Raw genomic sequence first — 20035 nt, 5'->3', positions numbered from 1 at the left:
AACTCATCCGTATCACTTGGCCATCTTGGATTTCCTCCATCATGGCTTCGGGTATCATTTGACCTAGACATGGCTGGTCACGTTTATAATTACAGCCCTGCGATCCATGGCGATTGACCTGTAAAATCACCCGGGTCTTAATTTACACATTGATTACTCCTTTGACAAATTTGTACTTTAAGAGTAATGATCCTTAAACCGGTTATTTATGGAGAGTATCAATTACATCTGCACTACTGTTGTGGCAATAGACGAGAGGTTTGCGCCCCCGGGAGGTGTAATACATTATCTGATAATGGGAGGCTGTGCTACGCTGGGAGCTATTTAAGATCACTATGTACGTGTTCTCCTATGGGTGGGGTGTGTGAGAAGTTATCTCTGTCCTGTTCTGCAGTTGCTAACAACATTAAGAAATCCAAAGGGCAGGTAGTATAAAAAGATGAAAACAGCCCATGGAACAATATTAGCTCAACAAACATGGCCGGTTTACATAGAGGGTGCTGTTCTTGAGGAGAAAAGAATACGTGGTATGTCAAGATAGTCATGTGGCTCGGTGATGTGGTATTTTAATAAGATAAACCAGTGGTTTTCATCTGTCCGCTCTCCAGGCAGCTATAACAAACCTACAACTCCCAGCATGTGGCTGTTGACATGCTGGGAGTTGTAGTATTGAAACAGCTGGAGAGCCACCAGTTGGAGACCACTGATAACCCAGACAAATGCACATCTTAAGAGAGCACCAATCAAAATGCTTTTTAATTATGCATACAAGGATCTGTATATTGGACTGCTCCAGTGCATAGAACATAAAAAATAAAATAAAATTAAGCAACTTTTATTAAATGTCCCATCAGAAATGTGTCTCCATGGTTACAGACTACAAACACACCCTGTGTAGTCTGACCTCAAGTTAAAGGGGTTATCCAGGTGACCAAAAATTGCATTGCAATAATATTTTTATGTGAAACGAAGTTTTTAACGAATATACTTTCATTAAAAATTCTGTGCCAAGTGGTGCAGTTCAAACCTCGTGAATTATTCAGTAAGTGCTGGAGCTTTTCTAAAAGTGATGACGCTCCGACACTGCCCCACGCGACTGAGCTCTTGCTTCATGTGCTGTTCGTGAACATGACCGCAAGGGGCCGTCACATCACATTGCCCATTGCTTGAGTCCCGAGCAGAACATCAGCTAGCGCTTTGCTCGGGACCCCAGCGCTGCTCCCGACGTCATGTTTGGTCAACTCAGGGGTTTCCGATCAATGGAGTCCCCGAGCAGAGCATCAGCTGACGCTCTGCCTGGGGACTCCACAACTTCTGCCGACGTCATTGTCCATATATGTACAGTATATGTTATATATGACGACATCTGTGAGGCTGTAAAATTATATACCAATAAAAATTTAAGTGGAATTACTTTTCAAATCATAGGACCCAGTGCTACAAGGCAGAAATGCCAGTTGCTAGTTCAGTCCAAAAACCTCTGCTTGCTATTTCGCTCTGAAATTAGAAGAAATTTCCCCATTTAGACAAATGTAAATTTAAAAAAATAAATTATATTTACTACAGCTAAAGATTGATTTGAATAGGCAATATGTAATGCCTTATTTCCCCAGTGGTGGTGCTGCAGGGGAATTGAACACTTTCTACCAGATTCCTGCACAGATTACAGCTGATCGCTGAGGTCCCAGCAGCGGACACTGATCATTTTACCATCTGGACATCCTTCTAACAAAAAGCGATGTATGTATGCGAGGGTTTTAATGTAGAAAGCCAAACGTAAGCTGCTGCCAATGTCCGATCCGGTAATCAGAAGATGTTACCGCCAGAGATCAGGAGGAAAAAATGTGAGCAAAAGATGGACCAACAGAACGGCGCTGCTAAACTGCAATGAGGATGATCAAAGTAATAATAAATAATTTATTGTACAGGGCTACACGTTACGACATCGAACTGATGTCTTCATCAGGCCATCCGTTCGATGTATCGCGTAGCCCTGTACAATAAATTATTTCTTATTACTTTGATCATCCTCATTGCAGTTTAGCAGCGCCGTTCTGTTGGTCCATCTTTTCCTCCTGATTTATGGCATATCCACAGGATAGGAGTTGGGAATGCCCCATAGAACATCTATACATTTGTCCATAATGACGGAAATATTGGAATATAAACCCTGGATGACTCCCCCTCCCCAAAAAATTAAACAGTCACACAGAAATGCATTAACCAAACGGAACTTTATTTTACCAAATTCTCTCCCGAATGCCACTGATCACAGGGTTTACAGTTGGATTCAGAAGAGCAATTACAACGTAACAATTGAAACAGGCGAGATGTAAAAACAATGAAATGTGCCGAGCTTTATCTCAAACTCTGGAGAAGAAAAAAAAATATAGAAGCAGAAATTATTTTACATTTTTGCTTTAGGAAAACTAGAGACTCTTCACCAGGCCAATAGATTCTGAATTATGTGCACCTTTGGACCTTCGCTTAGCAAAAATAGCTTTAGACTTTTTATATATATCTCTGCATATAACTTTATCATTTGAGTACAAAACAAAATTGTATTGGAATTCATCATTGTTCGAATTTAATTTTGAAAAAAATAAATAGTGGTTATTTCATCTAGTTGTAAGAAGTACCATTCAGGCACGGTTTTAGGGTAAGCCGACATACACACAACTCTTATAATGTAGATCGGTGGGCTCCAACCTGTCGCAAAACGATAACTCCGGGGACTGTCGAGGCATGTCGGGAGTTGTTTCACAACAGTTGGAGGGCCACAGGTTGGAGACCACTGATCTAGAATGTGCCTTTACAAAGTAAAAAAAAAATCTAATTAAAATATATTATCCGACTCCCAAAAATATGAATTTTGTATTGTGATAATTTTTTTATTAAAAAATAGATTCGCTTCATTGAAAGCCTTTTTTTAATGTGCGATTATGAGAGGATGCAGTTCTCTTTTTGGCCAGTTTAACAGGTAGCGCTGTTGTTCAGCAGGATATACAGAATGCTCATGTTTTCTTAGATATGTCATGTCAGAATATATGGCTTTGATTTACTGGCCGTGGATTTAAGAAACTTCCAGAGCACATAAACTGCAGTCTAAGCATATAGAGGGTCTATCACCCTTTTTTTTTTATGGGGGTTATGTAGGCCCATAACCTATGGCTCTCTGGCTTTTGTGAAACTACAACTCCCAGCATGAACAGAAAGCTGCAGAAGCTTTCAGGGAATGCTGAGAGTTGTTGTATTGCAACAGCTGGAGTGCCACAGGCTGGAGAACACTTCTCCAGAGAATGCTTTTCATTATAGTTTGCCCTACAGGAACGATTGAGCCCCAAAATCTTTCCTGCTGCCGATACAAATCTACTTTACTGGTCATGTAAAGCTTTATAACCAATCCACACTGCACAGATTGCTTATCTGTTACGTGATTAGCTAACAAGCTGTACTTGACAATGAAAGTGGGACTCGAAGGCCGGATTCACATGGATTCGCAGTCAAAATGCGTTTTTTAATTGCATTTTTTACAAAAGCAAATAGTTTTGCAGCGATTTTCGCTAAATAGGACAGTTTAGCGAAGATGCCGGCAAACAAAAGAATTTTGCCCACAACTTGTGACCCTAGTGGTTTTTACTTTTGGCCTTAGAGTCAACATGGTCATACTACCTGTCGTTCTAAGATGAACTACCCTTTAAAAAAAATTGTTCAAATTGTTTTTGGGGGTTCAGAATAGCTAAAAAAACTTGCAAAATGTTGACATAAAGAAGTAAAAAAAAAATCTATTATTGTGCGAATGTTGGCTTAGCCCAAAACCATCATCCTGTTGGGAAGTCCTGAGACTAACTACCAGTATTATAAAGCCACAATTGTCCTATAGTGAGGTGCTTCAACCTGTACTCCAGTGGAGGGAGCAGTTTTGTGGGGTGAACCAAATGCCCTATATTTGAGCTACAACACAATTCATAGTCTGCATTTGCAATATTGTTTCACCCACAAGACATTTATCTCCACTATGAATAGGTGCCGGGTCCTTTTACATTAGGGGGCCTGCGGCTCAGACCATACTGCATATTAAAATCAGAAGTATTACCTTTGGCACATCAATTTTTGAAGCATTTCTCCCCAAAAAGCATGCTGGGAAGTTAAATAAAATCATAGCTTGCTTAGAGAGCCACAGGCGGCATAACCTCCATCACTGGGATACCGGAGAGTGAAGGAACTGCAAACCACCACTCCCTTATAATTATACTATTATTATCAAAGGAGAGTTTGACAAGTTACTCAATACATAATCCAATACCAAATCTAAGCATCAATCCCTTGCCTGTCGCAGTATTGAGAAAATGGTGATTAGTGAATTAACCCCTCAAGTGCTTAGGATTCAATAAATGAATAAATTGCAGTTAAATTGGTAGAAAAAATAAAATAAAAAAAAGAAAGTTACATGCCTCTAGAAATTCTACAAAAAAAAAATTTTGTTTAAAAAAAAAAATATACAATTTTGTAGATTTTCTTTGACCCCCGATAGGGATGAAAAAATGTTAATAAACACAGACACAGATTCCCTGCACCACGCCCAAACAATCATTAAAGTGCCCCAAACATTAGTGGTCGTTTGTGCAGAACGCTAACGGTATAGCAGCTTTTGCGCCAGTTCTGCGGAACGTTTCATATCAACAATATTAAAAGTCACAATCAGAAAGATAAAGAACAGGTGACTAGATTTCGAGGGATGATTCCAAAGACGAATGTGGTATTCGTCCGAGGTGACGTGTTTTTCTAGGCCAAAAAAGTAGGGATCCTGCAATGCTCCCTCGGCTTGCAGATATCCAGACAGAATCAAACAAAAAATTTGAGAAGTGGGAAAAAAACAAAAACACACACAACAACCGCCCTGAGCACCAGATGACGCCACAGAAGAAAGTTTCACATTGAAAATCTAGATTAGCTACAGGAATGAAATGAAACACCAGCCTGCTGGCTCAGGATATCATCGTGCAGTCTTCACCATGCGACAGTGGGTACAAATGAGCGGAAATCTACCAGGACTGGGTCCAGAGAGAGACCGGAGCTGCGGCCCGCACAGCTGACCTCTGGTGACAACTGGCTCTTGGGATTCTCTTTAATGGAATGTGTAGAAGAAAGGTTCCAGTACAGAATACGGCGGCCCCTCGACTTTTCAAGGTGCACTCTTGTGGGATTCACTGTCCAGCTGTGTCTTCCCTAGAGTATCTTCACAGCCCCGCTGCTTACATGTACGTCCTCAAGGATTTCCACAGCTCAGCTGTGTTTTGTGACTCCTACCCGAGGAGTCCTTAAGGGTTAAATCACAGACCAGCTGTGTCACGTGACCCCTGCCAGAGGGTGTCTACAGTCCAGCTGCATTGCATGGCCCCCTTCCTGAGGGTGCCCTGTTAACAGTCCAGCTGTTTTATATGATCTAGTGTAGGGACTATCCTCTATTCTGCACTGATGCCTTTCTACTAAAAGGGAAGATGGAGAATAGCCCAGGAGGAAATCACATAGCTTTACATGACAGGAATGGTACCATAATAGTAGAGCAAAAATGGAAGAGGTTAATATCATCTGCCTGTGAGGTTGAAGCCCTTGTGTCATTTGTCATACACTTATGTCATTTAGTTCCCACTGAACAACTAATAGACATCCAAGTCCAACGAGTCTGGTCGCCATGGGATTTAGTATATGCCGGGAACATTTTATTAAAGGGAACCTGCCACTGGAAAATAGCTTGCGGCTTATACCCCTCCACTATACAACAGAGCCAAGAGAGGTCACAAGACACTTCCCTGTAGAGTAAGGATTCTGAAGAGTGGCGTAACTGCAGGTGGGGTTCACGTCCCACCACCCCAGTTTCCACTTCAGGGTGCAATTTAGCGAATACAATACTGGTTTAGCATTGACAGGATATATATATATAATCTAAACTTAAGGGGAGCCGGTGCCAGGTTCCCTTTAAATGGTCTCCTTATGCAGGATCAGTAATGATTTTGCAAATTACAGTTTCCCTGGACCGCAACCTCACGACACAGATGAGACTCTTCTACACTGAACGTTAGACCCGGACAGCACGGACATGGTCTACGCAGAGGTTACACAGACATTTTAAGGAACATGCAAATAAGAATAATGGCTGCAGTTGTCACACAGTAAAAACGATGCTTTGTCTCCTCGCTGCCGTCACAGAGCGGTGAGCAGGACTTGGAGTAAGGAGCGTCTGGGGTGTATTCGCCAGATGCCTGGTCAGATTCGGAGTGATTAGAAGCAGACGAAAACACTGTCACATGTTGCAGAGCTCAAACACGCTGGATATGTGCACAGGACAACTGGACAAGTGCCAGGATGACTCAAGAACAGAGGGAACCAGGAGGGAGTCTGTCAAGGGCTTCCAGACCTTTGCGGTGTCTTGTCCTCCCCTCACGTAGGGAAGATCTCAGCCTTGCTGCCTGGAATGGTGCGTTTGGCTCTTTGCCTGGGACTCCGAACTGGATCCTCATCCTCTTGTGCCTTTAGTGGATTTCAATGACCACAGGCTCAAACACTCCTGCAGAGACTCTGAAAGGAGAGAGACAAAGGATTAGAGAAGTTTATCTATAGGGAGAGGTATGGGAACTTCAAATAGATCTGTATTTCCAGACCTGTATTAATACTATATGGTAGATCTTACCAAACAGATGTGTTTAAAGGGTCACTGATCCTAAACTCAGCAGCTTATAAAATACAAGAGCTGATACGATCAGTCACACAGGTATAACGCTACTGGAGGAGGTTCTCAGGAGAGATGCGAGACAAAGCATGGATTATGGGGGCAGATCACATCGGAGAACACTCTAGATAGCCTATCCCCCAGCCTGAAATGGCTGATAACAGGGAACAACATATTACAATCCCCTGCACAGCAATAGGAGAGAAGATAGACTTCAGGTTAAACACCCCTTTAATTAACTACTTTTTCTACTATGCTAAGCAGCAAATATGGATCTGCAATACGGCCTCCATAGAAATCTATGGATTCCTACTTTACTTAATGCCTCAGATTATCCATGCTCTTACTGCTAAAACTTATCTTGGGTTTGTGCACTGCAATCCTCAAACCCCTATAGCAGTGGTATTCAACCTGCTCTACAACACCCAGCATGCCCTGACATCCATGTCAAAATTCCAAAGTGCACCTGAGCACCTTATCAGGACAGGTGTTCAGCTTGGCTGTCATTACAGCTTTAATAGGGGGTTGTCATCAACTTTCTCTGACTCCTCATAGGCAGATCTGCAATTCAGGTGCTTGACAAGGCCAATCTGCGACCGTCCTCATTACTATAGTTAAGTATATACGTACAGCGCTGTAGTACGATTGAGCTATTCAGTAAGCTATTAAGTAGCACCGTGCAGAGTGTTCCCATGGGATACAGAGCAAGAACAGATAAAAGGAATGTAACAAGCGATGCAATCCAGAACTACATGGGGTGAGGACAAAGTGCTTCATATAAAAAAAAAAAGCCTTCGAACATGTCCGGATTCTGATGCTCAACAGGAACATGTTTAACACAGTCCAAACTCCTCCAGTTACACGGCGTATAAAGAAAGAATTGTCTATAACCATGTAGTAAGATATACAATGCACCCATCAGCCACAATATCAAATATTACATGGATATGAGATAGATAGATAGATAGATAGATAGATAGATAGATAGATAGATAGATAGATGGGACATTTGCCACGTATGATCATTTCCACACATAGGAGACATAGAATTATAGATACCTGTTAGCCATCTGAATTCCGCTGAGAGTGGTTGAGCCATCTCTGCTGACAAACAGCCTCAGGTGACTGTCTACAAATAGAAAGATAACAGAGCGTGAGACAGCGTGACGTCTATAGCAGTACACAGTGCATGGAGTATTAGGAGTGAAATTCTACGTATGTTTGCTGGAAAATGTCTCTACATAGCCTGGAGAATACAGAAGGGGGATAGGTGTGGAAGAAAATAGTTATTTTCTGTCCTGAAGGGAAAGTCAGGGACACGCTCGCTCCCCCGCTCATCACTCACAAGTGTTAATTTACAAGTAAATATACATTCACTAGTAGGTCATATGCACGCAACCGCTGCTTGCACGTGCTGTGTCTGCTCTTTGAGGGCCAGCCATGATAGGGTCTGAATCAAGCCACAGATTGTTGATTTAATAAGAAGTCATTTAATATTCTGAATTCTCAAGAAGCTTTTCCCTAGTTTAATAAATGAGATTTTTCTGCATATGCACCTGGTTACGTAGGCCACTGAAAACGAGGGGGAACGAAAAGGGTTGAATGTCCTGGAGTGGTGGAATTACAGAGTGGAGGTGGGAGCCAGCATTGTACGCAGCATTCCTGGAGATCATGGACTAGCACACACTTGTATATCAGAAGTTCCCTTTCTCTTGATACATTTTTCTCCTTTACCTTCATTGTTACTGACATCCGTGAAGTCCTGACTCTGCATGATCTTCTCCACAATAGCGTCCGCATCGATCCTGGTGTCATCCACCCATGTGGGATGACTTTCCACAGAGTCCTTCTTTCTCCTAATAGGAAGGGGGGGGGGGGGAAGACACAGAAAGGAGAATGGCACAGTATGAAATCCCTGATAACAGAGAACAGATTACATTCAACTGCACAGCAGAAGGACACGAGACAGACTATGGGCTTAAAGAGTCTCTGTCACCACATTATAAGTGGCCTATATTGATTACATGATGTGATCGGAAATGTAATGTAGATTACAGCAGTGTTTTTTATTTAGAAAAACGATAATTTTTGACAGAGTTATGACCTATATTAGCTTTATGCTAATGACTTTCTTAATAGACATCTGGGCGTGTTTTACTTTTTAACCAAGTGGGCATTGTACAGAGGATTGTATGACGCTGACCAATCAGTGACCAATCAGCGTCATACACTTCTCAGCATTCATTTACACTGCATATAGTGATCTTATTACATCACTCTGTGCAGCCACATAAACACACTATAATGTTACTCAAGTGTCCTGACAGTGAATATACATTACCTCCAGCCAGGACGTGATGTCTATTCAGAATCCTGACACTTCTGTAGCGTCACGTGTGATATTTACAGCAAGGCAAGCGTAATCTCGAGAGATTACAATGGAACCTGTCATTTAAAACGAGATTACGCTTGATGTGCTGTAAATATCACACAGACGCTACAGAAGTGACAGGATTCTGAATAGACATCACGTCCTGGCTGGAGGTAATGAATATTCACTGTCAGGACACTTGAGTAACGTTATATTGTGTTTGTGGCTGCACAGAGTGATGTAATAAGATCACTATATGCAGTGTAAATGAATGGGGAGAAGTGTATGACGCTGATTGGTCACTGATTGGTCAGCGTCATACACTCCTCTGTACAATGCCCACTTGGTTAAAAAGTAAAACACGCTCAGTTGTCCATTAAGAAAGTCATTAGCATAAAGCTAAAATAGGTCATAACTCTGTAAAAAATGATCGTTTTTCCGAAATAAAAAAACTGCTGTAATCTACATTACAGCGCCAATCACATCATGTACAAGATAGGGCACTTATAATGTGGTGACAGAGCCTCTTTAAGGGGGTTTTACACAGGACGATTATCAGGCAGACGAGTGTTAATATAACACTCGTTGCCAATAATTGCCCTGTGTAAACAGGGGAACGATCATCTGCTGATCGTATCGTTTAAAAAAAGTAAAAGATTATCGTGGTCGGCAGCACGCACTGTCGACAGGATAATAATGGATGGGGACGAGCAATCGGAGTAAAAACCGCTCGTCTCCATCTATAGCTCCGTGTGACAGGAGCAAGCGAGCGCCGATCAACGACGTCTCGTTGATCGGCGCTCGTTGTACCGGCCGAGTGTCGGCCGTTGTAAAAGGGCATTTGGGGTCCCTAAATACACCTGTTTCCAATGCTCAGTAAATGCAATAAAATGCTGATCTACCACTCTGGATCTTAATGGGATTTCTGTTCCATGTAACTACCTACTTGGATGCAATATGCCTGACATTGGCACATAATACAAAATGATGGCTTCATTTGTCTTTATAGATATTTTAAGGGGCTACATAATATATATGACTTAACTTGTACACAGAGGCATAAACTAAAGCTCCTGAGCCCAATGCAAAATCTGCAACAGGGCCTCTGGTGTCTACTTATACAGAAGTATATATATTTTTTTGCAGTTCACTTTCCTACACAGTAAAAAATAATCTCTGATACATACCGACCTGACAGAGCCCAAGAAAACACTCATTTGGCTTCCTTCTGGTGAATGGGGGCCTATTGCTTCGTTCTGCGTATGCAGCGGGAGCTTTCCCGATGCATATGCAGAACGTGTTCACATAGCGTAATGTGAACATATAGCCTTAGTTACATCTCGCTGAATAAAACTCGCAACAGACGGCAGAATAGTTAAGACAATAACAAATGAGAATCATCTCTAGGATAACAATAAAAATCCACTGGCAGAAGTCAAGTAGGAAAATCACGAGTGCAGCGTGTGTCAGAGAAGCTGGCGCTGGATCTGGAGAGACCTGAGCCAACGATCCACACTGACTCAGTCCCCGCTGAGTCACATCACATATTCCATACTGACACTAGAGAAAGACACTCACAACTCTGTCACAAACTTGACATTTCAGAGACAGAAGTGTATTTGTTTCATCTTCCGCTCCCCAAGCTACTAAATAGGAACATCTGTAATGAACCGCTGAGACTTTCCCCAAAACTAATAACAATTACAATTACATAAGGAAGAACCCCCCACCACCCGACTTCAGTGATAATATAACTTTACCTGGACTGTCTTTCCAGATGAAGGGGAGGTCTGATTGGCCTCGGAGGCTTCTCCGGTTTGCTCTCCTTTTCTGGATCGGGTGTGTCTGCAGTAATGCTGATTCCCCCAGAGGCGCTGCTGCTTGTGGATGTGTTGCGCCTGTGAGTCAGATCAGACATACTAGAACATCGAGAGTGTTCGGAGCTGTGACCTGCGCAGAAAAGACACGGATTAAGATATAGAGATGAGAAGGGTAACCCATACGGATACAATTATATAGACCATCAGAGTAAGCATTTTATAGTCATGTGTTCCTGCAGGTCAGGTTCACTACTGCCCTATTAAAACTTCTTTACGGAATCATATTCAGAAAAGGTCACGCCAAAGTGACAATTAGAGGTTAGAGGGAGAATGCCATGCTCTCCTTATAAACAGGACTCCATTGCTGAAAGGACTCACTAGGACTGGTGCTTCATGGGGCCATTTATCGAGTCCTCGTGTTATTTTAACATTTGTAATGTATCAGGGCCTTTATTAGTGGAATGTGGATTTAATTATTCTGGTTGTTGAAGAGTGGCTCTCTGCTATATTCAAGGGGATAGCTTTGACGTGGGAAAGTCAGCGTCTATCCACATCACTTAAGGTCTGAAATTCACATAAGCGAGTCACAAAATATCATCTAAGCAAGTTAAGGCTGGATTAACGCACAGCATTTTATCTGCATTTTTCGTGGCATCTTTAATGGCGTTTTTTAGTGCAGCCAGACGTTACATTTAAGTCTATAGTAAAATATAAAATTCACTACACACAACTGCATTTTGGTTTATGGCGTTTTTGAGGCAATTTTGTAGTTTGTGGTGTTTTTTTGCAAATGCAGCACGATCTTGGTATGACATTTTTTGATCAAGTGTTTAATTCCCTTGCAGCGCCACCACAGGGGAAATTAAGCATTACACCATGCCCACTGAAGTGAATCGGCTGTTTGTGTAATGCACGGACATGCCATGTCCTCCAGAGTTAAAGACACTCTTTGTTGCCATGGCTAATAGATACGGGTCCTGGGCTAAAGGCCAATCTATTAAGTATTTCAAAAATGTTTTTCTAAACCAGACAACCACTATAAGTATGTAGGCTTGTTCTCATAAAAATGAAAGCCACAGAGATCGGTATGTAGAAATACTGGACAGAAATGGTTACCGGATGCTTTGGACTGCTGGCTGGCTTGGCTGGAGTTCCGAGAGTGGCCTGAATGAGAAGTTTCTTCAGGGCTTGACAGATTTTGATCCGCTTCTTCGAAGACCCCTGGAATGTTTAAGAAAATAAAAAGGCTTAGAAGAGGTTCGGGAAAGTAAACCGTACTAGAAGGAAAACAGCTGCTAAATCTGGCTTCTATCCCACTGTCTGTTCCCATGAGAACCAAAACAGATAGCGGGATATTCCCTTCCAGCTGGAAAACTTTACCTCCATAGCGGACGTTTGTAACCTGCAGAAAAGTGCGCTCCTTCCTTCTAATTCTATTTATGCATTTATAGAAAGCCTTTACAGATTCACTTGCTAAACAAGTTTGCTCTATGAAGTAATCCTCCTATCTAGGCGTGTTTCCCTTTGCTAATTCTGCCAGCAATGTCACAACTAAGAGTAGGTCTTGTTAAATGAGAACAGGACAGGCTGGACAAACAGAATAGACGAGTGATCAGTAAAACAGACAGAGTTAAAGGAGAACTTACTACAATTGTAGAAATACAGGAGATACAAGGACGGTGCAATATTGTTCATACCTGAACTAAGCAATGCCTGACGGCTCCTGTTCTGGCGCACGGTGCCACTGGTTGTACGTACAGTCCCCTCACCCTTACAGGTCATCTGCAAAGAGGAATCCTGCCCAGGCGCTGACACAGTCTTGGCGGTGGAGGGAGGCCTAAGAGAAAAAGGTCAACACACGAGCTGCTTACACTGGCATGGCAATAATATAGGTAAAGTACCTAATAATTTGTATAGGATTAGAAAAACATGGCTTCTCCGTTCCAAAAACAGTGCAAGTGTCTGGTATTGCAGCTCAGTCCCCATCACTTCAATATGGCCGAGTAGCAATACCAGACACAACCAGTGAACAGGTGTGGCGCTGTTTTTGGAAGAAACCAACAATTTTATACCAGCAATCCCTTTGAGCATTTCCTCTAGATAATAGGCCATATGTGTAAAACATAACTCAAGACATTGTAATAACACGGATAAAGTCTTAACCCCTTCCCGACATCCGCCGTATATATAAGGCGCTGTCGGGAGGTGATTCCCGCAAAGCGCCGTATATGTACGGCGCAGTGATGGTGCGGGCTCAGAAGCAGAGCCGGCACCATCACCGCGGGGTGACAGCTGTATTATACAGCTGGCACCCTCCTGTAACTGCCAGGACCGGAGCTATTCTCCGATCCGGCAGATTAACCCCTCAGATGCTGCGCTCAACCGATCGGCAACCCAGTGATGCAATCGCTGGGTTGCTGTGGCAATCGGACGCCAGAAAATGGCGTCCGAGTCTGCCTTGTACGGGAGCCGATGAGGACCCGCCTGCGGCGTGTCCTCATAGGCTTGCTGTCAGTGAATAACTGACAGCGCTAATACACTGCACTACGTATGTAGTGCAGTGTATTAGAGTAGCGATCGGGGCATCAGGCCCTCATGTCCCCTAGTGGGACAAGTAAAAAAAGTAAAAAAAAGTTAATAAAAATGTGGTAAAACAATAAAAACACACACATTTCAAATAAAAATAAAGCTAAACTGACTTTTTTCCCATAGTAAGTCTTTTATTATGGGAAAAACCGTAAAAATAAAAAAAACTATACATAATTGGTATCGCCGCGTCCGTAACGACCCAAACTACAAAACTATTATGTAATTTATCCCGCACGGTGAACGCGGTAAAAAAAAAACATGAAAAACAGCGCCAGAATCTTTGTTTTTAGGTCACATCTCCTTCCAAAAAATGCTATAAAAAGTGATCAAAAAGTCACATTTACTCCAAAATAGTACTAATAAAAACGACAATCCGTCCCGCAAAAAATAATCCCTGACACCGTTTTGTGCACGCAAAAATAAAAAAGTTATGGGTCTTAGAATATGGCGACACAGAAAACAAATGATTTTATAAAAAAAGTGATTTTATTGTGCAAAAGCCGCAATACATAAAAAAAACGAAACATAATTGGTATCGCCACGTACGTAACGACCCAAACTACAAAACAATTATGTAATTTATCCCGCACGGTGAACGCCGTAAAAAAAAAAATAAAGGAAAACAACGCCAGAATCTTTGTTTTTAGGTCACATCTCCTTCCAAAAAATGCTATAAAAAGTGATCAAAAAGTCACATTTACTCCAAAATAGTACTAATAAAAAATGACATTCCGTGCCGCAAAAAATAATCCCTGACACCGCTTTGTGCACACAAAAATAATAAAGTTATGGGTCTTAGAATTTGGCGACACAGAAAACAAATGATTTTATAAAAAAAGTGATTTTGTTGTGCAAAAGCTGCAATACATAAAAAAAACTATATAAATTTGGTATCGCCGTAATCGTATCGACCCGCAGAATAAAGCTAACATGTAATTTAGGGCACACTGTTGATGCCGATAAAAAAACCAATAAAAAACTATTCCAGAATTGCTTGTTTTTGGTAATTTCCTTTACCAAAAAATGAAATAAAAAGTGATCAAAAAGTCGTATGTGTTCCAAAATGGTACCAATAAAATCTACAGCCCGTCTCGCAAAAAACAAGCCCGCACACCGCTCAATCTACTGAAAAATAAAAAAGTTATGGCACTAGTAATGCGGTGATGAAAAAACATCTCAATGCGCAGGCCGGAGGGGAACATTCCTTCAGTTTCAGGGCCCTACTATTTAGGAACTAGGAAAGGGAATGGACACAGCACATCCGCTGGAAGCGAGGGTGCCCGTATTATACCAGCGCAAAACTTTCCCAGCAATATTTCCCAAACTACAAAGGAGAAAAATTCCCCAAAAGGTGCAGAGCGTTACAGAAGGGGAGTGAGAAAGAAAACCGTTTATCAGTGTGACACCGGCCTGTGCATAACGGATCGCTTCACAGCGTAACACACACCTATGGATAATTGTATTATTTACCCCATTATTATACCCTCTTATTATGCCTTGATGTACTCCGCACAGATTACATATACCCCTGATATACTCTGCCCAGATTACATATAACCTGATGTACTCCTCACAGCTTACATATACCCTGATGTACTCCGCACAGATTACATATGCCCTGATGTACTCCGCACAGATTACATATACCCTGATGTACACCGCACAGATTACATATACCCTGATATACTCCGCACAGATTACATATACCCTGATGTACACCGCACAGATTACATATACCCTGATGTACTCCTCACAGATTACATATACCCTGATGTACTCCTCACAGATTACATATGCCCCCACATTATAAACGAAAATACCAGCAAAACCCCAAACAGAACTATTGCCAAGCAAAATCCATGCTCAAAATGGCGGTCTTTCCCTTCTAGCCCTACAGTGTGCCTAAACAGCAATTTATGGCCACAAGTAAGGCATTACCATACCCGGGAGAACCCGCTTAACAATTTATGGGGTAAGATTCTCTAGGGGCACAACATCTTGTGCGGTGAATGGGCAGATCAGTGGAGAAATTGCAATTTTCACTTTGCACAATCCACTGTGTATTAATTTCTGCAAAACACCTGTGGAGTCTAAATTCTCACTACACCCCTTGATAAATGCCTTTTGGGGTGTAGTTTCTAAAACGGGGTCACTTTTGTTTGGTACATCAGGGGTTTTGCAAATGCAACATGGCTTCCGCAAACCATTCCAGCAAAATCTACGCTCCAAAAGATAAATACCGCTCCTTTTCTTCTGAATGCTCCCATATACGTAAACAGCTGATTATAACCACATATGGGGTGTTACTGTACTCGGAAGAAATTACTTTACAAATGTTGGGGGGCTTTTTCTTCTCTATTCCTTGTAAAAATGAAAAATGTTTATCTAAAACTACATCTTGTTGGAAAAAAAAAAAATTTTTCATTTTCATGGCTTAATTCTAATTAATTCAGCAAAAAACCTTTGGGATCAAAATTTTCACTATACCCCTAGATGATTCCTCAGGGGGTGCAGTTTCCCAAATGGAGTCACTTTTGGGGTGTTTCCACTGTACTAGTACTACAGGGGCTCAGCAAATATGACATGACACCCAGAAACCATTCCAAAATCCAAATGGGGCTCCTTCCATTCTGAGCCCTACTGTGTGTCCAAACAGATGTTTGTGACCACATGTGGGGTATTTTTTTACTCGGGAGAAGTTGCTTTACAAATGTTGCGGTGCTTTTTCTCCTTCAGTCCTTGTGGAAATGAAAAAAAAATACCTAAACCTACATTTTCTTTGAAAAAATTTAGATTTTCATTTTTACGGCCTACTTACAATAAGTTCTGTAAAACACCTGTGGGGTCAAACTGCTCACTGTACCCCTAGATAATTTCCTCATGGGGTGTAGTTTCCAAAATGGGGTCACTTGTTGGGGGTTTCCACTGTTTTGTCCCCTCAGGAGCTTTGCAAATGCGACATGGCCTCCGCAAACCATTCCTGCTAAATTTGAGTTCCAAAAGCCAAATGGCGCTCTTTCCCTTCTCAGCCTCGCCGTGTGTTCAAACAGCCGTTTATTACCACATGTGGGGTATTGTTTTACTCGGGAGAAATTTCTTTACAAATTTTATGGTGCTTTTTTTCCTTTAGTCCTTGTGGAAATGAAAAAAAATTAGCTAAACCTACATTTTATTTGAAAAAATGTAGATTTTCATTTTCACAGCCTACTTGCAAACATTTCTGCAAAAAACCTGTGGGGTCAAAATGCTCACTATATCCCTAGATAATTTCCTCAAGGGGTATAGTTTCCAAAATGGGGTCACTTGTTGGGGGTTTCCACTGTTTTGTCACCTCAGGGGCTTTGCAAATGTGACATGGCCTCCGCAAACCATTCCTGCTAAATTTGAGCTCCAAGAGCCAAATCGCGCTCTTTCCCTTCTAAGCCCTGCCGTGTGTCCAAACAACCGTTTATTACCACATGTGGGGTATTGTTTTACTCGGGAGAAATCGCTCTACAAATGTTATGGTGCTTTTTCTACTTTAGTTCTCTTGGAAATGAAAAAAAATTAGCTAAACCTACATTTTATTTGAAAAAAATGTAGATTTTCATTTTCATGACCTAGTTCCAAAAATTTTTGCAAAAAAACTGGGCGGTCAAAATGCTTGCTACACCCCTAGATAAATTCCTCGAGGGGTGTAGTTTCCCAAATGGGGTCACTTTTGGGGGGTTTCCACTGTTTTAGTTCCACTAGACCTGTTCAAAGCTGACATGGTGCCTAAAATATATTCTAATAAAAAGGAGGCCCAAAATCCACCAGGTGCTCCTTTGCTTCTGAGGCCAGTGCTTCAGTCCAGTATCACACTAGAGCCACATGTGGGATATTTCCTAAAACTGCAGAACCTGGGCAATAAATATTGAGTTGCATTTCTTGGGTAAAACATTCTGTGGTACAAAAAAAATGGATTCAAAATGAATTTCTGGAAAAAAATAATGAACTTTGTAAATTTCACCTCTACTTTGCCTTAATTCCTGCTCAATGTCTAAAGGGTTAAGAAACTTTCTAAATGCTGTTTTGAATACTTTGAGGGGTGCAGGTTTTAAAATGGGGTGACTTATTGGGGGTTTCTAATATCTAAGGACCTCAAAGCCACTGCACCACTGAACTGGCCCCTGTAAAAATAGCATTTTGAAATTTTCTTGAAAATGTGAGAAATTGCTGCTAAAGTTCTAAGCCTTGTAACGTCCTAGAAAAATAAAATGATGATCAAAAAACGATGCCAATCTAAAGTAGACATATGGGGGATGTTAGTTAGCAACATTTTTATGTGGTATAACTGCTTGTCTTACAAGCAGATACATTTAAATTGAGAAAAATGCTAATTTTTGCAATTTTTCGCTAAAGTTTGGTGTTTTTCGCAATTAAATACTGAATGTATCGGGCAAATTTTGACAGTATCATAAAGTCCAATGTGTCACGAGAAAACAATCTCAGAATCGCTTGGATAGGTAAAAGCATTCCGGAGTTATTACCACATAAAGTGAAACATGTCAGATTTGAAAAATGAGGCTCTGTCAGGAAGGTCAAAAGTGGCCAAAGAGGGAAGGGGTTAAGAGCAGTCTTGTCATATTCTAAATAAACACATAAATAAAGACCTACGTTTTGAAGCACGGGTCTCCAGATAGGAGCGAGATTCCAATGGTCACCTACAAGAAACGATCCATAATTACAAATTAATATTGATAATAAAAAAAGGTGTGATAAAAGTCCCCAATGGTGTCGAATGAGGCAGCCAATATATATTTATTGCTCCAAAGCATTTAAAAGCAAAATAAAAATGAAGCAACTATGCAAATAATCTTCATTGAAAATACCCGACTGTTTTGTGTATACAGCTCCAATGCAGAAATGACAATCCCTTCCATCCATCCATCCACCACCTCTAGTTCTTGCTCACCAGGATCAGACTACACAGGGTTGGTTTGTGGTCTGAAACCATGGAGACACATACATCTGCAAAGGGGCTGTATACACAAAACGGTTGGTAGGATATTTTTTAATCAAGACTATTTGTTGTTCATTTTTAATGCAAAGGTGGACATACTCAAAAGTACAAAGAATATAAAAAGTGCAGCTCAGAAAAAGAGCTGCTAATATAATTCCCAAATATGCATGGGGCATTCTCAGAACTGGAAATATGTCTGATAAAGTAGTGATCATAAGGGCAGACATTTTCCAGAGGTTCAAGTCCGTGATCCTATTCAAGAACACTACAGTCAGCCTCCCTTCGATCGGAAATGGCTGATAACAGAGAATGAACGAAGAGAGGTAAGACAGACTTTATGTTTAATGTCCCTTTAAATCTAGTTCGTAAAAGTATAATAGGTGACATGAGAGTCAATCGTATTGCTTATGGAGATAAGAAAATAAAACACATGGAATGAGTAGGCATAATGGAGGCAGTGACTATGCAGAGAAACCAACATTCAGCCTGCAGATCCATTAGAAATTAATGACATCTCTGAAACATGAGGCACATAATTCCACACGCCTCAGTGATCTCAATATTTCCTGGTAAACAAATATCTGCCTGGTGTTTCTGGTTCGCAGTGACAGGACAGGCTGAAAACTGGTTCCAATGACTGATCAGAAATTAAGCCATAGACAGGTCGAGAATATTAGAACAGATGATGAACACATTGGCATAACATAGTTATATAGAGAATGTTACCTTTAGGATCGAGTTATCCTGCCTGGTGTTCCGCGTGTCATATCCTTCCAGAAGACAGCAGCGTGCTGTGGATCCAGAACCGGCAAACTCGGCCAGATTCAGGTCGGCAAAGCCCAGCTGAACAAAAGAGAGAGAAGCAGATGAAGCTCTGCGTAGACATATAGGGGCACCTGTAGCAGGTATGTTGGTAAATATAGTGATATAGGTCATATGTAGGGACAAAAGAGATATAGGAGCTGCACAGTAGAATAAAGTTGTGGGTGCGATTCTCAGAGGAATCTTGTCAAAAGACCTCACGCAAAGATCAAACCACAATCCAAAAGAAGAGGCAGCACTCCGGTTGTATAGAAAAATCCAAAATGTATTCACCCAACATACAGGCAACGTTTCACCTTCCCATTGAAGGCATTTTCAAGGCTTGAAAATGCCTTCAATGGAAAGGTGAAACGTTGCCTGTATGTTGGGTGAATACATTTTGGATTTTTCTATACAACCGGAGTGCTGCCTACTCTTTTGGATTGTGGTCATATGTAGGGTGTACTACACCTTTATGGCCACTAAAGTCCAAGAGCTCAGATTGTTTTGTATTTAATAAAATGGAGCGGCAATTCTGCGCAACGCGCATTATCCAATCATGGCAGTTATTTGTGCCAAAAAAATTGGCATACATGTACGACGGGCTAGTCCTGTCCTACAGGATTCCCTACAGTTCAAGGTCGGAGACATTTAAGAAATGTGGCTTGACTTTTTAATATTAAGCCTCGGATGATGTCATCCTTTGTGGCATCTGAGGTGTTGTAAACGTCAGCGGAGAG

General features: G+C 41.4%; 1 protein-coding gene across 1 annotated transcript in view; it reads right to left on the bottom strand.

Annotated features, from left to right (window-relative positions):
- Positions 1-2215: 2215 nt before the first annotated feature.
- EEIG1 (estrogen-induced osteoclastogenesis regulator 1) overlaps positions 2216-20035 on the bottom strand; it is a 55029-nt gene continuing 37209 nt past the window's right edge. Inside the window, exons 5-12 of the mRNA XM_075835275.1 lie at positions 19221-19337; positions 18149-18195; positions 12619-12758; positions 12038-12142; positions 10862-11051; positions 8465-8586; positions 7790-7859; positions 2216-6579 (exon numbers count right to left, since the gene is read on the bottom strand). Of these exons, the coding sequence (XP_075691390.1) occupies positions 6534-6579; positions 7790-7859; positions 8465-8586; positions 10862-11051; positions 12038-12142; positions 12619-12758; positions 18149-18195; positions 19221-19337 (837 nt within the window). The 3' untranslated portion in view covers positions 2216-6533. The remainder of the gene's footprint in view (positions 6580-7789; positions 7860-8464; positions 8587-10861; positions 11052-12037; positions 12143-12618; positions 12759-18148; positions 18196-19220; positions 19338-20035) is intronic.

The sequence above is a fragment of the Rhinoderma darwinii genome, chromosome 8, assembly GCF_050947455.1.
Source record: "Rhinoderma darwinii isolate aRhiDar2 chromosome 8, aRhiDar2.hap1, whole genome shotgun sequence".
Taxonomy (NCBI): Eukaryota; Metazoa; Chordata; class Amphibia; order Anura; family Rhinodermatidae; genus Rhinoderma; species Rhinoderma darwinii.
This window is presented reverse-complemented; position numbering and strand designations above follow the sequence as displayed.